The sequence below is a fragment of the Budorcas taxicolor genome, chromosome 24, assembly GCF_023091745.1.
Source record: "Budorcas taxicolor isolate Tak-1 chromosome 24, Takin1.1, whole genome shotgun sequence".
Lineage (NCBI taxonomy): Eukaryota > Metazoa > Chordata > Mammalia > Artiodactyla > Bovidae > Budorcas > Budorcas taxicolor.
In genome coordinates, this window is record NC_068933.1 from 35,148,253 (window position 1) to 35,166,606 (window position 18,354).

The 18,354-nt window shown below is 42.6% G+C and overlaps 1 protein-coding gene across 1 annotated transcript in view; it reads right to left on the bottom strand.

Moving 5' to 3' along the window:
• ZMAT4 (zinc finger matrin-type 4) overlaps positions 1-18,354 on the bottom strand; it is a 254,869-nt gene that overhangs the window by 107,147 nt on the left and 129,368 nt on the right. The window contains exon 3 of the mRNA XM_052661518.1: positions 17,373-17,529. Within this exon, the coding sequence (XP_052517478.1) occupies positions 17,373-17,529 (157 nt within the window). The remainder of the gene's footprint in view (positions 1-17,372; positions 17,530-18,354) is intronic.

Here is an 18,354-nt window from a genome sequence, read left to right on the forward strand (position 1 = left end):
TATAAACCTCAAAGTAACCCAAGAACTTCCAGAGGTCAGACTGTGACACAGACAGAGCTCTTGGGCTCCATCACATGACTTGCCCTCCAATACCTGGATCAAGAGAATCCAGAGTATCAAAAGCTAAAGCAAGAAGGTTTTCCAGCCCCAATGAGTTTAAGGACCACAGACTTATAGCACTGCTTCTCATCTTGGACAAAGGCTGGTGGACAGAGAATGAGGTTTTAGGCTGGATGAGACTTTGAAGGGAAATGTTAGAAAATTACCAGGCAATCCAGTTTTCCTGAGGAAACAGAAGCCTACTCAGAGCCTGAATTGATTACATGTAGATGATGCCACCCTTATGGCAGAAAGCAAAGAGGAACTAAAGAGCCGCTTGATGAAAGAAGAGAGTGAAAAAGCTGGCTTAAAACTCAACATTCAAAAAATGAAGATCAAGGCATCCGGTCCCATCACTTCATGGCAAGTAGATGGGGAAACAAGGGAAACAGTGACAGACTTATATTTTTTGGGGCTCCAAAATCTCTGAAGATGTGACTGCAGCCATGAAATTAAAAGATGCTTGCTCCTTGGAAGAAAAATTATGACCAACCTAGACAACACATCAAAAAGCAGAGACATTACTTTGCCGACAAAAGTCCATCTAGTCAAAGCTATATGGTTTTTCCAGTAGTCATGTACGGATGTGAGAGTTGGACCATAAAGAAAGCTGAGCACCAAAGAATTGATGCTTTTGAACTGTGGTGTTGGAGAAGACTCTTGAGAGTTCCTTGGACTATGAGAAGATCAAACCAGTCTATCCTAAAGGAAATCAGTCCTGAATATTCATTGGAAGGACTGATGCTGAAGCTGAAGCTCCAATACTTTGGCCACCTGATGTGAAGAACTGACTCATTGGAAAAGACCCTGATGCTGGGAAAGACTGAAGGTGGGAGGAGAAGGGGAAGAGAGAGGATGAGATGGTTGGATGGCATCACTGACTCAATGGACATGAGTTGAACAAGCTCTGGGTATTGGAGATGGACAGAGAAGCCTGGCATGCTGCAGTCCATGGGGTCGTAAAGAGTCAAACAGGACTGAGTGACTAAGCTGAACTGAACTGCTCATCCGTAGTCATTCCTTTAACCATGGTTTTGACCACAAATTGCACACTTCATATCCAGACAGACACAGCCTAACGGGAATGCATGAGAGAAAACAGAATGATCTCAACTGAAGACTTTCTACCATTAATAGCCAAGGAGGGTGAAGCCTCTTAAAACTTGCTACTCTGAGTGTGCTCCATGGATCAAAAACATCAGCATCGCCTGGTAGTTTATTGGAGATGGAAATCTCAGGTACAATCCTGGGCCACTGGCTGAGAATGTTCATAATGTATGAGAGCTTCAGGTGACTCGTATGCAAATTAAATTCTAAAAGCATTGGATTAGGATTCAGTGGTTTTCATCCCTGTCTGAGGGTTAGAATCACCTGGGTGAACACTTATGCACTCTAGGTCACACTGTAGGCCAATTAAATCAGAATCCTTCGGCTCAGAGCTGAGCATCAGTAGGTTTCAAAGTTTTACAAACTGCTTCCAGTGTGGGGTCAGGGCTGGGAACCATGGGACTGGAAGGACACCATCTGGCTTGGACCCTGTGTTCACCTTGACCTCACCAAGCCCCTGTGACCCTTTGTCTCACCCATTTGACTATAACTAGCACCATCTTTCCCTTGAGATCTACAGCACCATGCTGGCCCATCTTCAATTATTTTTAAGTGGCATCTTGTCCAACGACATGTAGAATTCAGGAACTTGGAGCCAAGACAGAGCCTTCCTGGCTTAGCACAAGGTCTCCCAGGACATCTTTCCAACCCCCTCCTGTCAGAGGAGAGGCGGACCATGCCCTAGATGCTCTTTGGGCAGTTTTACTGCAGGTGTTAGCGCTTCCCAGGTGGCTCAATGGTAAGGAATCTGCCTGCATTGCAGGAGACACAGGAAACACGGGTTTGATCTCGGGGTTGGGAAGATCCCCTGGAGAAGGAAATGGCCACCCACTCCAGTATTCTTGCCTGGAGAATCCCATGGACAGAGGAGCCTGGTGGGCTACAGTCCATGGGGTCGCAGAGTCGGACGCAACCAAGCTGCACAAGCAAGCACCACAGATGTTATTTTTAAAATAAACATCCTTTCCCCCTCCTTTTCAAATGAACAGATTTGATTTAATAAATTCTAAAATTATTTTAAGTCTATGGCCATACCACCCTGAATGGATCTGATTGCCGCTGATCTTGGAAGCTAAGCAGGGTCAGATGCGGTGAGTACTTGGATGGGAGAACACCTGGGAATACTGAGTGCTGTAGGCTTTAAAAAAAAAAGTAAATAATAAAAAGTTCAAGAACTATTATATTTTGCTGCATTAATTCTACAGAAGTCCATGTATCTTTTTAAACAAAGAGATAATGGGAATGGAAAAAAAAATAGCTTGGCTTTTAAATGAAATCCAACAACAACTCAGGATGGAGTTTTTAATTACACAAAAAAATGATGCTAATGGTTCAACCTCATATTATTATTGTGAGTATTCAAAGTACCTGCTTGGGGGGGGAAATACTTCCGTGGTAGTCCAGTGGCTAAGACTCCATGTTCCCAGTGAAGGAGTCTCAGGTTGGATTCCGGGTCAGGGAACTAGATCCCACATGCTGCAACTAAGTAAGACCCAGTACAGTCAAATAAATATTTTAAAAGAAAAATATTTATGTCAAAAAAAAAAAAAAAACCCTTCTTAATAAACATCAGTTCCCTAGCAGCCCGGCCATAAGGAAAACTAACACTGGAACTCAGTTCTCCTAACCCTGGCTCTGTGGTTTCCCACTGCCCTGCACTGTCTCTAGTTCTGCCAAGCTGGTCCACAGCCTGGCCCAGCAAGGACCAGGAACACAGTGAGCTTGAGGAAGGGCAGAGTCAGGTGAGAATAAGCTCATTTAGTGGTAATGAAATGTTCACATAGCTTGTCGTAAGCTTCCGGTATTACAGTAAGTGATGTATGTTGTAGAATTATACATGAGAGCCAGAGAGCTGGCTTAAAGAAGAACAGTGTATGAGGGGTTACATGCACCACTGCTGTATGTACATAGTTAAAGGATTTGGAATGGCTAAACCAGAAGCAAGGAGGCTAAAGACTGAATATCTCTTGAGACTCATCGAGGATGATGGCCTTTGGACTGATGGCCAGCTATTTTCCAAATCTGCTCAAGAAGGGAAATGGACTGAGTCTGAAACAGTGGGCTTTTGGAAGAGAGGCAGCTTAAAGGAGCTCATGTCTGATGCCTGATGTGAAGCACCCTTCCCGCCCTAGGATGATTACCTGAAGGAGATTTCCAGAATGTGAGCATCATCAATACCCAGTGCTGGGGGATGCCAACAATGGGACAATCATGCCAAACAATGGGACTTAGAATGAAATGGAATCTTACTGGAAACAGAGAGATGGATAAGACCCTAAATCCAGGTTCTGTGACTTTCTAGGTATAACTAGCCTCTGAATGAAACATAAGACTTTTTTTCAAAAATCAAAATTCTTCCTTTTTATGCATTCCCATTCTATATTCTAATTACTACACATAGCTCACTTGACATTTTCCATCAAGCCATTCTCTGAATCAATACATTTTAGGTTTGTTTATACAGTCCAGTGTTCTTGCCTGGAGAATCCCAGGGATGGGGGAGCCTGGTGGGCTGCCGTCCATGGGGTCACACAGAGTCAGACACGACTGAAGTGACTTAGCAGCAGCAGCATATAGTCAGGTTGGGTACATCGTTCTTTCTTTTTTTTTTTTTAATTGGAGGATAATTGGTTTACAATGTTGTGCTAGTTTATGATGTACAAAACATGAATCAACCATAAATATACATATATTCCCTCCCTCTTGAGCCTCCCTCCCACTCCCCATCCCACCCCTCTAAGTCATTACAGAGCATCGAGCTGAGCTCCCTGAAAAAAGCAAAATTCTTGAATATTAAATCATCAGAGTTATATATATATCTTTCTTTATGACTCATTTTGACTAAATATCACCTGCCTTGGGTGATAAGAAAGATCAAGAAAAACTTTGCCAAAGTTAGTTTTTGCTTCCCTGGCCCATTAGTATTCTTGGTCTATTACTTTTACTGTCTGAAAGTGAAAGTCCAAGTATTAATATTTCATCCATTCTATTGATGGAAAAGCAAAATGAAGATGTAACGATTTGTACTCTGCACTAATCAAGATGTAATTACAGTAAGAATTCACAAGGAGGCCTTTAACCCTGGACTCTTGCTTCCAAGTAAGTGACTCCAGCAGGTGGGACAAATGGCCATCACGCCTTCCAGTGACCCAGGGCTGTTGGCTTCCAAAGACCTTTGTATATTTCAGGTTCGAGGCTAGCACTTGGGACTCCAAGGTCGTGTCTTTAGCCAGTATCACTAACAGTGGCTGTAATTCCTGCTCCTTCAACATAGACAACATTCTCTTGAAAAACTAGATAGATTTGTAATTAAAACCACAAACTGTGTGCCCAACAGACCACAGAAGAAGGTCACTTAGCAGTAAACCCTAGACAAGAGAAGCTGCTTCTCTAAAGGCTGGTCATACAGCGAGAAAGCATGAAATGTTATCTGTTTTCAGATGGGGAAACTTGGTGTCTAGATCACATGATGATTTTTAGCACAGGATAACCTGTAGAGAAATTGTCTGTTTTCCTATAGACCACCTCCTGATAAGGAAAGGTGCTTTTCTACCACATTCCAACAAGACAGATAAGCCTGGAAGTATGATTTTTCCCACCCCCATGAGAGAAGGGACACTGCATTTATCCTGGGCTGTCTGAGAGGTAAAAGGATATGAATGTCAGAGGGGTGGGTCCCATGTCAGGACGGGAACTGCTATTTAAGGATTAGGAAAAGAGAGGGCTGTACATATGGATAGAGACTGGGGTGTCCAAGGTGGCTGGACCTCCCCTGGGAATGTCCATAATGGGACTACGGTCTTTGCTTTGAAAGCCTAAGTTGGCACAGAGGGATTGAAACCACCAAGGAAACGCATTGACCTGGAGGAAAACACCAGGCTATGAGAGGAGAGACAAGTGAGACCCATATCTGGGAAAGCCCCAGGTCTTCATCTTGAACCCGTGGAAGAGAGAATCCAGCAGTCTCCTGGTGATCAGAAAGCTCCAGGCTGAGGGATCTCTTTGAGGGTCCCCCACATGTCTCTGGGGCTCTGTATGGCGCTATAGAGAGGGTACGCCAAAGAATGACCAAGACTGGCCTTCTCATCAAGCTTCAAGGCTAGAGGACACATGTCAGAGAAATTGATTTTTTAAATATAAAGAAATATAAAATTTATTGCACTCAAGTGCTATCCAGTAATTCATGCCCATTGCATCTTTATTGTAGAAACCAATCTGAGTGTTAATTAAGACTTTTAAGGCTGATGTTTAAACTATATAGATATTTGAGAAGATAAGAGTACAGTCTGGGACATTTATGACCAATTATTTCAGGTAGAATGTTTACTGTACAAGTACCTTCTCAATCTCATCAAGTAGACGGTTTTAGGGTTCTGATCTTTAGTCGATGATTGAAGAGTTGCTGCCCGCACATCTCTCCCTCATAGTTTCCTGAATCATGATGCATTCCGTGTACGGATGCCAAGACCTGAACATGTCTTCTACTGACAGGTTCAGAGAAAGCACAGGAAATTGGTTATTTTATTGTTCTACTATATTCTTTCCTAAAAATGTGTCAAAGAACACTTTCTGGAATAAGGGTATAACCACACCATAAAAGCTGCTGATATCATCAACTATCTTCTACTGCTGTTAGATTGCCTAGAGGAGAAAAGTGAGTTCGGGATATTTAAAAAAGATTCGTGAAAATCGGCCAGGCAGTAGCCTCATTGTCGAAATCTTTAATTCAGTCTAATCATCAACCTGTTGTTTTATTGGTCATCAAATATAAAATAAAAAGACAGTAGCCTCGATCAAATCACTGTTCCAGGCCTCATATGATCCACTGTACAAACGCGTGGCCAAAAGAATTTGGCTCACCTCCCATTGCTAATTCATTCAAACCTAATTTCCCATGGAGCAGCCAATGCCCTGACTGGTGCCATTTCTCCCGGTTCGATTTCTCCCTGAACATGCTCCAAACCAGGGAATCATCACCACAAGAGACGAGAAGCCTCTTTGCCATCCACCAGTTTTATCACCTTGGACAAATAATTTCATCTCTCTAGGCCTCCATGTCCTCATCAGGAAGATGAGGTGGTTGAAATAATAATTGCTACGTGCCTTCCAGCTCTGTAATTCTGTGAATCTATTACTTGCTGTATTTGTAAACATTAGATAAGCCAAAGGCATCATCAGAACGAATGCATTGATCTGAAGACAATGCCCTAGAACATGGCAGCTTTCCTAATTTAAAAGGAAATGCACTGCTGTGAGGATCTGCCTGTTTGACAAACTATTGTTTGCATCTATTAAAACAAGTATCCAGACAGGTTCTGCCAGGCAACCCAAATAACCTGATTCAGATGATAGAACTGCTGTGGTAAAGAAACTCTTCTATGCAGATATGAGGCACTGACTGGACCTGAAATGCATATATTATTCAAAACGTGAATTTATAAAAGTTTCAAAGAGATCCAGAATACCCTGATCTTTATTCATTCGACAGACAACTCAAAGAAGCAATTCGGTGTCTGCCATAGAAATTTATGGAAAAGTTCTGAAACTCCGTCTCTCTCATTTTCAACAGGAAATAAGGAAAAAATAGAGACAAGCAACATGGTTTGAGAAGAGGAATATACGATAAGCAGACCCACACACAGGATAAGCAGAGCCCCCACGGTCGTTGGTTGTCTGTCTTTCCTCACAAGGTGGTTCACTGCTCCTACAAATGAGAAATTCTCTCTTTTTTTTTTTTCTTGAGCTTCATCTTTTTAATTGAGTGATGTTTTTATATAAATATCAGTCTTTGCATCTTTATTGCTTTCAATCATCTTAGTGACAGCTTCGGGGTTTGAACTGTGCTCTTCATCAGGTGAGCAAAAGTTTGTAGATCATTTTACGAAGCATTATTTATCGTCACCTAGAGGTCAAGGGGAAAGCTTTAAAAAATGCAGTCAGAAGTCCTGGGTTCTGACTTCCTTGCTGATCCGGTGGTTAAGGAGCCACCTTCCAATGTAGGAGACAGAGGTTCGATCCTTGGTCCAGCAACTAGGATCACACATGTCTCAGGGCAACTAAGTTCGAGTGCTGCAACTACCAAGCCTGCACCACAACTAAGACCCAACGAAGCTAAAGAAATAAATAATTTTAAAAAAAAAAAGAAAAGAAGAAGTCCTGAGTTCAAATTCCTATTGTGTATTTCATTATGTGACACCAGGCAATCACCGTACCCTGTAGAGTTTCAACTTCCATCCACAAAATGGAGTTAATACTACTTTATATTTATTTTGAAGATTCAATGAAATGATGAAGGCAATATTTCTGATATAATATCTTAACAACTATCAGTTATGATCATTGATTTTTCTCATGAGGTTAGATTCAGCCTGGTCAACTAGAGTTTACCACACTGCAGGATCTCTAAAACATATTACATTTTTATTTCGTGGTTGAGAGATGAACAGGGTTTTTTGAAAGTTTCATTTTATAAATGAAATGAATATAAAGGAACTTTTATCATGTAGGTGTTTGATTCTTGCTATTCCTGGCAGTTATATTCTATAAACTCTCCAAGTACACTGAATTAGCAAATACTGATCAAGTGTTCCTTGGAGGAATAGAGTTAGATTCCTGTGAGGCTGTGGTCACACTCTGATCAACTGGTCAACATAGAATCTTGTTGTACATGTGCTTCTGTTTAAAGACACCTTCTTTCACATACATTTTTGATTCACTAGCTTTTAACTCAAATCCACCATATTACAATGCATGCCTGAACAAAGCTTATCTAAACATACACATTTTCCCATAAGGCATATCAAAGCCTTCTCGCACTTAGAAGCCCTAGAGAGCATTCCAGCACTCTCCTGGGGAGCCATTTTAAATAGCAACATATCCAACAAAAAGCATAAAAGTGCAAAATACTTGGCAGGAACTAGATTGTAAAAAAGGCATTTGTTTGCCATATGAAAGTTGAAATTCAGAAGACAGAGTGTGGCCTTCAGCTGAGAACATACTCACAGGGCAACTCAAATGTTTTACCACTTTGTATACAATTGCACACATGGCCCATGAAATGCCATGAGTGTTGATTTTGTGGTTACAAAGTAATTTCAGTGAGTAGGTGCATTCACAGACACAAAATCTTGCAAATACTGACGGTTGTGTGTTTGTGTATAACTATATATATATGTATTCTTTCAATATTTATGTTGTAGGGATTACAGTAAGTATTTTACATATACCTTCTCCTTTATTACAATAGTTACATAAACTCAATATCTCCATAATCTTACCAACATGCAATTGAGGGCTGAGGACTTTAATTGCAAAAGTTCACACAGATATAACCAGAATGTAAAGCTGAGTCTGATTACAGGGCCTATATTTGTCTTATTCTTTATTCTGTGTTTTGCCAAATTTGTTCTTTTAAAATCAGGCAAGTGGCCAGGCATGCCACTTCTTGTCAAATTGGAAAACCACTGCCTTTGATCGTCACATTGATGTCAAATTTAAATAAGCAAGGTAACTTAATTTGAAAAGCAAGCAACAGACATTTAAACGCCTCTCATTATTCTAATGCATCCTTCCAATTTTCAGTATTCTAACAAATATTCATTAAATGCCTACTAAGTGCCAATAAGTATTGCACGTGCAGTCATCAACACAGAGGTGATGACAGGAGGCCTCTGGAGCACATCAGACTGCTCTCTATCCATCTCCTAAGGTTAAGATACACACACCACTACAGCAACTTCAAACTCTTACTGGTCAAAAAATGAAAGAAAGGTTAAAGCTAAATGTGATGCCATTACCTGTCAAGCTAGTGATTTGGAGGAATTATATACAAAAAAAGTACTCTATCCATTTTGGCTAAGAATGATGGATATATTCATAAAAGCTTATGTGTGAAACAGTAACGTTCAGGGACAATGTATCAAGCAGGATGGATTAGACTCTCCTGAAATAACAAACAGCCCCAAAGGATCACAAAAAAAGCCTTCTTTTTTGCTCTTGCAAAGTCTAATGTTGGTTGAATGGCCCTCTTCCATCTTGTAACCAATCTTAAGGCAACTACTCCATGAACTTCCCAGGAGCACCAGTGGTTAAGAACCTGCCTGCCAATGTAGGGTAACGGGTTTGATCTTTGGTGTCCCACATGACCCAGGCAACTAAGCCACAGCAACTGCAGCCCACGCACCCTAGAGCCCACGCTCAGCAAGGAGAGAAGCGACCGCAACGAGAAACCCCTGCACCTCACCCAAAGAGTAGCCCCGTCCACCACAACTAGAGAAAATCTGCACAGAGCAACCAAGAAAAACTGCAGACAAAAATAAGATGAATAAACTTTTCAAAAAAGCACATCTCCTCTCAATCATCTGACAGTCTGGGGAAGGTAGAAGCAAAGAGTGTTTGATGAGCAAGGTCTCTGCCACAAATACAAATAACTATTCCTGATAATTCTGAAGATAATACCCAACCCCTCGCCCATCAGAAAAAGACCCAGTTTCCCCCTAACTCAGTCTCTCCCATCAGGAAGCTCCCATAAGCCTCTTATCCTTCTCCATCAGAGGGCAGACAGAATGAAAACCAGTCACAGACAACTAACCAATCTGCTCACATGGACCACAGCCTTGTCTAACTCAGTGAAACGATGAGCCATGCCATGTAGGGCCACCCAAGATGGACGGGTCATGGTGGAGAGGTCAGACAGAATGTGGTCCACTGGAGAAGGTCATGGCACTTCAGTACTCTTGCTTTGAGAACCCCATGAACAGTATGAAAAGGCAAAATGATATGATACTGAAAGAGAAACTCCCCAGGTCAGTAGGTGCCCAATATGCTACTGGAGATCAGTGGAGAACTACCTCCAGGAAGAATGAAGAGATGAAGCCAAAGCAAAAACAACACCCAGTTGTGGATGTAATTGGTGATGGAAGTAAAGCCCGATGCTGTAAAGAGCAATGTTGCAAAGGAATCTGGAATGTTAAGTCCATGAGCTAAGGCAAATTGGAAGTGGTCAAACAGGAGTTGGCAAGAGTGAACGTTGACATTTTAGGAATCAGTGAACTAAAATGGGTTGGAATGGGTGGATTTAACTCAGATGACCGTTATATCTACTACTGTGGGCAAAAATCCCTTAGAAGAAATGGAGTAGCCATCATAGTCAACAAAAGAGTCTGAAATGCAGTACTGGGATGCAGTCTCAAAAACAACAGAATAATCCCTGCTCATTTCCAAGGCAAACCAGTCAGTATCACGGTAATCCAAGTCTATGTCCTGACCAATAGTGCTGAAGAAGCTGAAGTTGAACGGTTCTATGAAGACCTAAAAGACCTTCTAGAACTAACATCCAAAAAAGAGGTCCTTTTCATTACAGGGGACTGGAATGCAAAAGTAGGAAGTCAAGAAATACCTGGAGTAACAGGCAAGTTTGGCTTTGGAATACAGAATAAAGCAGGACAAAGGCTAACAGTGTTTTGCCAAGAGAATGCACTGGTCAAAACAAACACCCTCTTCCAAAAACACAAGAGAAGACTCTACACATGGATATCACCAGATGGTCAACACCGAAATCAGATTGATTATATTCTTTGCAGCCAGAGATGGAGAAGTTCTATACAGTCAGCAAAAATAAGACTGGGAGCTGACTGTGGCTCAGGTCATGAACTCCTTATTGCCAAATTCAGACGTAAATTGAAGAAAGTAGGGAAAACCACTTAACCATTCAGGTTTACCTAAATCAAATCCCTTATTACTATACAGTGGAAGTGAGAAATAGATTCAAGGGATTAGATCTGATAGACAAAGTGCCTGAAGAACTATGGACGGACATTCCTGACACTGTAGAGGAGGCAGGGATCTAGACCATCCCCAAGAAAAAGAAATGCAAAAAGGGAAAATAGTTGTCTGAAGAGACCTTACAAATAGCTGTGAAAAGAAGAGAAGAGAAAGGCAAAGGAGAAAAGGAAAGACTCCTCATTTGAATGCAGAGTTCCAAAGAATAGCAAGGAGAGATAAGAAAGGCTTCCTCGGTGATTGATGCAAAGAAACAGAAGAAAACAATAGAATGGGAAAGACTAGAGATCTCTTCAAGAAAATTGATACCAGGGAAACATTTCATGCAAAGATGGGCTCAATGAAGGACAGAAATGGTATGGATCTAACAGAAGCGGAAGATATTAAGAGGTGGTAAGAATTCACAGAAGACCTATACAAAAAAAGATCTTCATGACCCGGATAATCACGATGGTGTGATCACTCACTTAGAGACAGACATCCTGGAATGCAAAGTCAAGTGGGCTTTAGGAAACATCACAATGAACAAAGCAAGTGGAGGTGATGGAATTCCAGTTGAGCTATTTCAAATCCTAAAAGGTGATGCTGTCAAAGTGCTGCACTCAGTATGCCAGCAAATTTGAAAAACTCAGCAGTGGCCACAGGACCAGAAAAGGTCAGTTTTCATTTCAATCCCAAAGAAAGGCAATGCCAAACAATGCTCCAACTACCACACAATTGCACTCATCTCACACGCTAGTAAAGTAATGCTCAAAATTATCCAAGCCAGGTTTCAACAGTACATGAACTGTGAACTTCCAGATGTTCAAGTTGGATTTAGAAAAGGCAGAGGAACCAGAGATCAAACTGCCAACATCTGCTGATCATCGAAAAAGCAAGAGAGTTCCAGAAAAACATCTATTTCTGCTTTATTGACTAGGACAAAGCCTTTGACTGTGTGGATCACAATAAACTGTGGAAAATTCTGAAAGAGATGGGAATACCAGACCACCCAACCTGCCTCCTGAGAAATCTGTATCCAGGCCAAGAAGCAACAGTTAGAACTGGACATGGAGCAACAGACTGGTTCCAAATTGGGAAAGGAGTATGTCAAGACTGTATATTGTCACCCTGCTTATTTAACTTATATGCAGAGACATCATGAGAAATGCCGGACTGGATGAAGCACAAGCTGGAATCAAGATTGCCGGGAGAAATATCAATAACCTCAGATATGCAGATGACACCACCCTTATGGCAGAAAGTGAAGAGGAACTAAAAAGCCTCTTGATGAAGTGAAAGAGGAGAGTGAAAAAGTTGGCTTATAACTCAACATTCAGAAAGGTAAGATCATGGCATCCAGTCCCATCACTTCATGGCAAATAGATGTGGAAACAGTGACAGATGTTATTTTGGGGAGCTCCAAAATCACTGCAGATGGTGACTGCAGCCATGAAATTAAATGACACTTGCTCCTTGGAAGAAAAGTTATGACTAACCTGCTGCTGCTGCTGCTGCTGCTGCTAAGTCGCTTCAGTTGTGTCCGACTCTGCGTGACCCCATAGATGGCAGCCCACCAGGCTCCCCCATCCCTGGGATTCTATAGGCAAAAACACTGAAGTGGATTGCCATTTCCTTCTCCAATGTATGAAAGTGAAAAGTGAAAGTGAAGTCGCTCAGTCATGTCCGACTCTTAACGACCCCATGGACTGCAGCCCACCAGGCTCCTCTGTCCATGGGATTTTCCAGGCAAGAGTACTGGAGTGGGGTGCCATTGCCTTCTCCGATCACCAACATAGGAAGCTTATTAAAAAGCAGAGACATTACTTTGCCAACAAAGGTCCATTTAGTCAAAGCTATGGTTTTTCCAGTAGTCATGTTTGGATATAAGATTCGGACCATAAAGAAAGCTGATCACCAAAGAATTAATACTTTTGAACTGTGGTGTTGGAGAAGACTCTTGAGAGTCCATTGGACTGCAAGGAGATCCAACCAGTCCTTCTTGACTGGCAGGAAATCAGGAATTAGGGAATTCGAATTTCCTAAAGGAAATCAGTCCTGAATAATAATTGGCAGGACTGATGCTGAAGCTGAAACTCCAATACTTTGGCCACCTGATGCAAAGAACTGACTCATTTGAAAAGATCCTGATGCTGGGAAAGATTGAAGGTGAGAGGAAAAGGGGCAACAGAGGATGAGATGGTTGGATGGCATCACCAACTTGATGGACATGAGTCTGAGTAAACTCCAGGAGTTGGTGATGGACAAGGAGGCCTGGTGTGCTGCAGTCCATGGGGTTGCAAAGAGTGAGACATGACTGAGCCACTGGATTGATACTGATAGAGTATGGGTGATCTCAAATCTCACTTTGATTAATGGCAGACAGTGGGAAACACCTATAGTTGAAAGCTTTTGTTTTATGCTTTAAGGGGACATGGTTTGGGTCTCCTTGGAGATGGCCTTTCTGGGGTGAGTTCTGTGAACAGAGGCAGGGGACTGGCCCAGGAGAGGGGAGGAGTACAGGAGCTGGGGGACCTGGGGAGCACTGAAAATGCCATCTAGGCTGACCATGTAATCTAGCAACTTAAAACGTCCTCTGGGCTAATATTATGATGGTAGAACCCCCTCAGGAAATGCCCTGCCACGTGGTCCAGGCTCTGCTTCAGCAGCCCCTCATCCCTGGACACACAGTCCACCTTCAAGTGTCTCTGAATACTCAGATTTCCCTGGTGTCCAGGTTAAGACTCTTCACTTCCAATGCAAAGGACCCAGGTTCTATCCCTGGTCAGGGAACTAAGACCCCACAAGCTGCATGTCATGGCCAAAAAATAAAAACAAATATCTCTGAATATGAGATACTCCTTCAGAGCTCAGATCTAGGCCCCTAATTTCTACCTACTCATTGGTTATATCTTTTAAACCCAAGCACACACATGCATGATGCACATTCACGTGCACACACAGCATGATTCTCTTTCCCATGACAGCCTTCCCAGTAATCTCTCTTCCATGCTCAACAGCATCACTTCCTTTCCTCCCCCTCCAGTGAGAGGATCCTCATGCTCTTCACTGTTCTGGCCTCTATTCTCTGGGTCCCCTCCAGAAGCTTCCCACAGTGTAGCAGTGACATGACCAGGGCAGCCTCTACCTAGCCTCCGATCTGGGCAAGACCTCTACACTAAGGTCTGTCAACCCTTAGAGAACATGGTGAGTTTGTAGTTTCCTCATGCTCTCATCTTACAGAAAGAAAAGCATAAACTAGAGCAGAGATTCCAAAACACACTGGCTTTTGTCCTTAGCGGCGCCTCCAAGCATTTCAGATGTCCTAGTAAACACACACCCACTTGAAAAAAGCAACTCAAATGCCAACTAATTCTGCAGGATCCTCAGCTGATGTCTGATCAAAGTGCATCCTGAGTAGGAGGAAAGGTGATGGTTCCCAGACACCAACTGCTCACCTTCATCACATAGGATAGCTCTGAGAAGGAATGAATCATGCTTTATTCAATTATTCCCACTCAGAAGTCACCACCATTCAGGAGCCTATTACTTACGAGGGGAAACTCCAGGAACCCACCTGATGAGGAGGGCGACTGCTTCTAAATTCAGCTGGCTGGGTTTTTAATGTTCTGTGTTTTCATTCTGTTTTCACTGTAGAAGTGATGTCCACCCACCGTAGTGCACTGGACAGAGCAGCTCCTAGATGGGCAGAGGGCAGCTGCAGCTTCAGGCAGTGCTGCTGGGGCAGCTACAGGCAGTAAAGATGGATGGTAGGCTGCCTTGAGGCCATTCACGGATCTGAAGGAGCTTCACTTGGGGGCTCAGGAAGTCCGTGTCCTGAGTGTTCTTTTCTGCTGCCTCTTGGTCCTTATCCTCTATTTGTAGTAATCAAATTTGTGCTAGAGACCAAGCCTCAACCTCTAACCTAGATCTGGGAGCCAGGTTCTTGCTATGTTCCTGTATGGTTTCCAGCCCAGTACTCTGGTTGAAAATCATGGTGCCTTGCCATGCTCTTGGACTTCCCTGGTGTCTCAGATGGTAAAGAATCTGCCTGTAATGTGGGAGACCCGGGTTCAATCCCTGGGTTCCCTGGAGGAGGAAATAGCAACCCATTCCAGTATTCTTGCCTGGAGAATTCCATGGACCGAGGAGCGTGGTGGGCTACCACCCATGAAGTTGCAAAGAGTTGGACATGACTGAGCGACTAACCTTCTTTCTGCCATGCTCTTAACAGTCTTTCCTTTCCCCAGAACCTCAGGACTGCAGCCAGGGCTCTGCTACCATTTGCCTGACTCTCCTGATGCTGGTACCCTGCTTGGTCTCAGGATGATCTCAGTACCGCGAATCCCCATCACTGGAGTCCACCCTCCTCCCAGGCCCTCCATCCTTCTTCTGTGCCCCAGGACACAATGCCTGCCCTCTGCTTACACATGTACCTAATGACTCACCTCCCTCTAGGAGGATGACTTGTTTTGTTTGCTCCCTGATGGCAGTTGGGTCGACATCAATGTCAGCCTGGGGAACCAGTGTAGCTCCCCAGGCTCTTCAATTCTGTCTGGAGTTAACACATTCCAAGGTCCTTTCTGCTCAAAGCAGCTTTGGAGGAGAATGGATGAGAGGTGAAGCTGCAGAAAGGGGATGTGCAGCTTCGGGACCCTAAGCTAGATGAGAAATGGAGATGCTGGGAAAAGAAAACGGTATCTCTTTCCCCATCCCGAGCCAAGTGCTGTGAGTGCTTCCTACCCCCCAACCCACTCCTATTCCCTCCTCACCCACCCAGCAACTCGATATCTGTCACAGTGAGGACTGGGATAGCTCTGTGAACACCAGAACTAAGTCATTAAGTAAACACTGCAGTTTCTGTATTGTAGATTGTTTTCCCTTGGAATATATAGAAGGCAACTAACAAATTACCCCCAAGTTATATTTACCAGCTTTGAGGGTAACTCAGAGAAACAAAATGGTGCTTGGCTATCTTAAGGATGTGTTGAAATTCACAAAGAACTATTTTTTTGCCAGGTGGTGATTCTTCTTTACAGAAATAATAACTCCCACTTGCTAATTGATGTGATAAACGAAGACAGAACCTCTTCGCTTCCATCACTACCTCCAAAATTAAATTTAACAGCAATACTCTGCTTAGGCAGGGAGAACAAATGGGCTAGTTACTCATTCATGGAGAACAGGTAAAAATTTTCCAGTGGCTGTTTCTTTGAAGTGTCTATTTTAAGAGATTTGAGGGGGAGTAGGTTACAAGGTGAGTATCCAACCTTTTAGAGAGCAAAAATCAGGAGTTTCAACCAAGTGCCTGCTTATCAAATGTCAATACAGACAGTGTACCTCAGTCAAGCTGAGCTTTCTTCCAATTCCATGTGCTTTGCAGCCATCCTATATCTGAATGTCACAGCTACCTTTACAAAAACAATATTCTTCAATTCAAGTAAGTAGAAAAATACAGTGAAAAGATTCCCTACTAGTCTTTAGGTAAAAGCAGATATTTTTCTTAAGAAAAACACCGGTGAGAATAAAAGCCAAGTATTGTTTTAGATTCTCTTCAATTTCCAAAATACCATTTAAAAAATAATTACACCCACGATTCATGCATGATTCATTAGGCAGGCAGCTCCAATGCACAGCTCCATTGTAATTGCACTGAAAATGTCGACATCATGAAATATACCCCCAACTTCTTGAGATTATCACCTATTCTAGTAACATCTTTGCTACCATGTAAATCTTGTCCTAATAGTCTATCTTCATTAAACGATAACAATAGTATTTCAGTTCTATGACTGGATAGCCTTCTGAAGAAATTTTTTGTTACTTCTGAATAATTAGAAGGTCAAACACTCTGTTACGGATCTTTAAACCTTTTATCGTGAAAGTTCATAGGCTTGAATCACAGAATCCTCTAAGAAGATGACTGGAATGTTACCTGGGTTGGGGTGGGTGGGGAGAAGGCACACCATGGTTGTCAGCAAATACAAGTGTTTCTAAAGACAAAAAATGGTACAGATGAACCAGGCTGCAGTAGGGAATCAATAATATACAGTACACGATCCATCACCTCTGCTGATTACAGACCAAAGTCAGAAAAGACAGCATTCCTTACATAACAGATAACCTTACAGAACACAACATACAATAAATACGATAGACAATATCTTGCAGGATAGAAACAAAAGATGCAAACTGCTGATTCACGTATCTGAAGGGGCCAGGTTGAGAGGATCAGCACCTGGATTTAATGGCCTTACAACTGAGAGTTCCACTGGGCGACCTGCCCATCCCTTTAGGTTTGAAGGGCATCCACTCTGATCTGGCAGCCACCCCTGAAGAGGCAGCCTGATGCACGGGCCGGGCACTGGAGGTCAGGGTCTCCCCACCACCACCATCCAGACACCTACCTGTGGTCTTTAACGGGGTTTTCTCTCCTAGCAACAGTTTTAACCTTTTGGCATGGATTTTGCCTTGATAATGTGAGTCAGCCACCACCGCAGACGTGAAGGACATGTTACAGAGAGTACAACATTTGTTTTTATCCACCATGTCAGCATCATTTCCCTGTGAGAGAGAGAGAGATTGAAAGAATATTAGAGCACCCCAAGGCTTCCAATGTCTTTGTTCCACTCACCATGAAACTCACCATCAGTCTTTTTCTTGTCTTTTTTCTTTTTTTTCAAAGCATTGCATTGAGTATTATTCCATGTGGGATTTGTAGATGAAAACTCATTTTACCCACACTATGTCATGTAACTCCATTATAAAATGAGGGTTTTATACTTAGTTAGTATTGTTAATATTAACTATCAACAAAATTAGTTAATATTCATTGAGCAAGTTAGTTAATATTGTTGAAAAGATTGAAATAGTCAACCCATATAACAGGAGTTAATCCAATGCCTGGAAATAGTAATCAACACATATTAGGTTCTACTATTATCATTTTAATTTTGGCCTGATCATTAATGTTATCCGACTAGAACTGATTATGTGTGTCTGTGTGTGTGTGTGTGTGTGTGTGTGTGTGTGTGTGTGTGTGTGTTAGCCGCTTAGTGGTGTCCGACTCTTTGCAACCCCATAGACTGTAGCCCACCAGGCCCCTCCGTCCATGTGATTCTCCAGGAAAGAACATCAAAGTGGATTGCCATTTCCTTCTCCAAAAGGAACTATAAAAAGAAAGAACGTGAAGTCACTCAGTCCTGTCCGACTCTTTGTGACCCCATGGACTGTAGCCTACCAGGCTCCTCCACCCATGGAATTTTCCAGGCAAAAGTACTGGAGTGGGGTGCCATTTCCTTCTCTGAGAACCAATTATATTCTTAGTTAATTATTGGCTAGTTTTTGATCCATTCTATGGTCCGTCTAGTCATGGCTATGGTTTTTCCT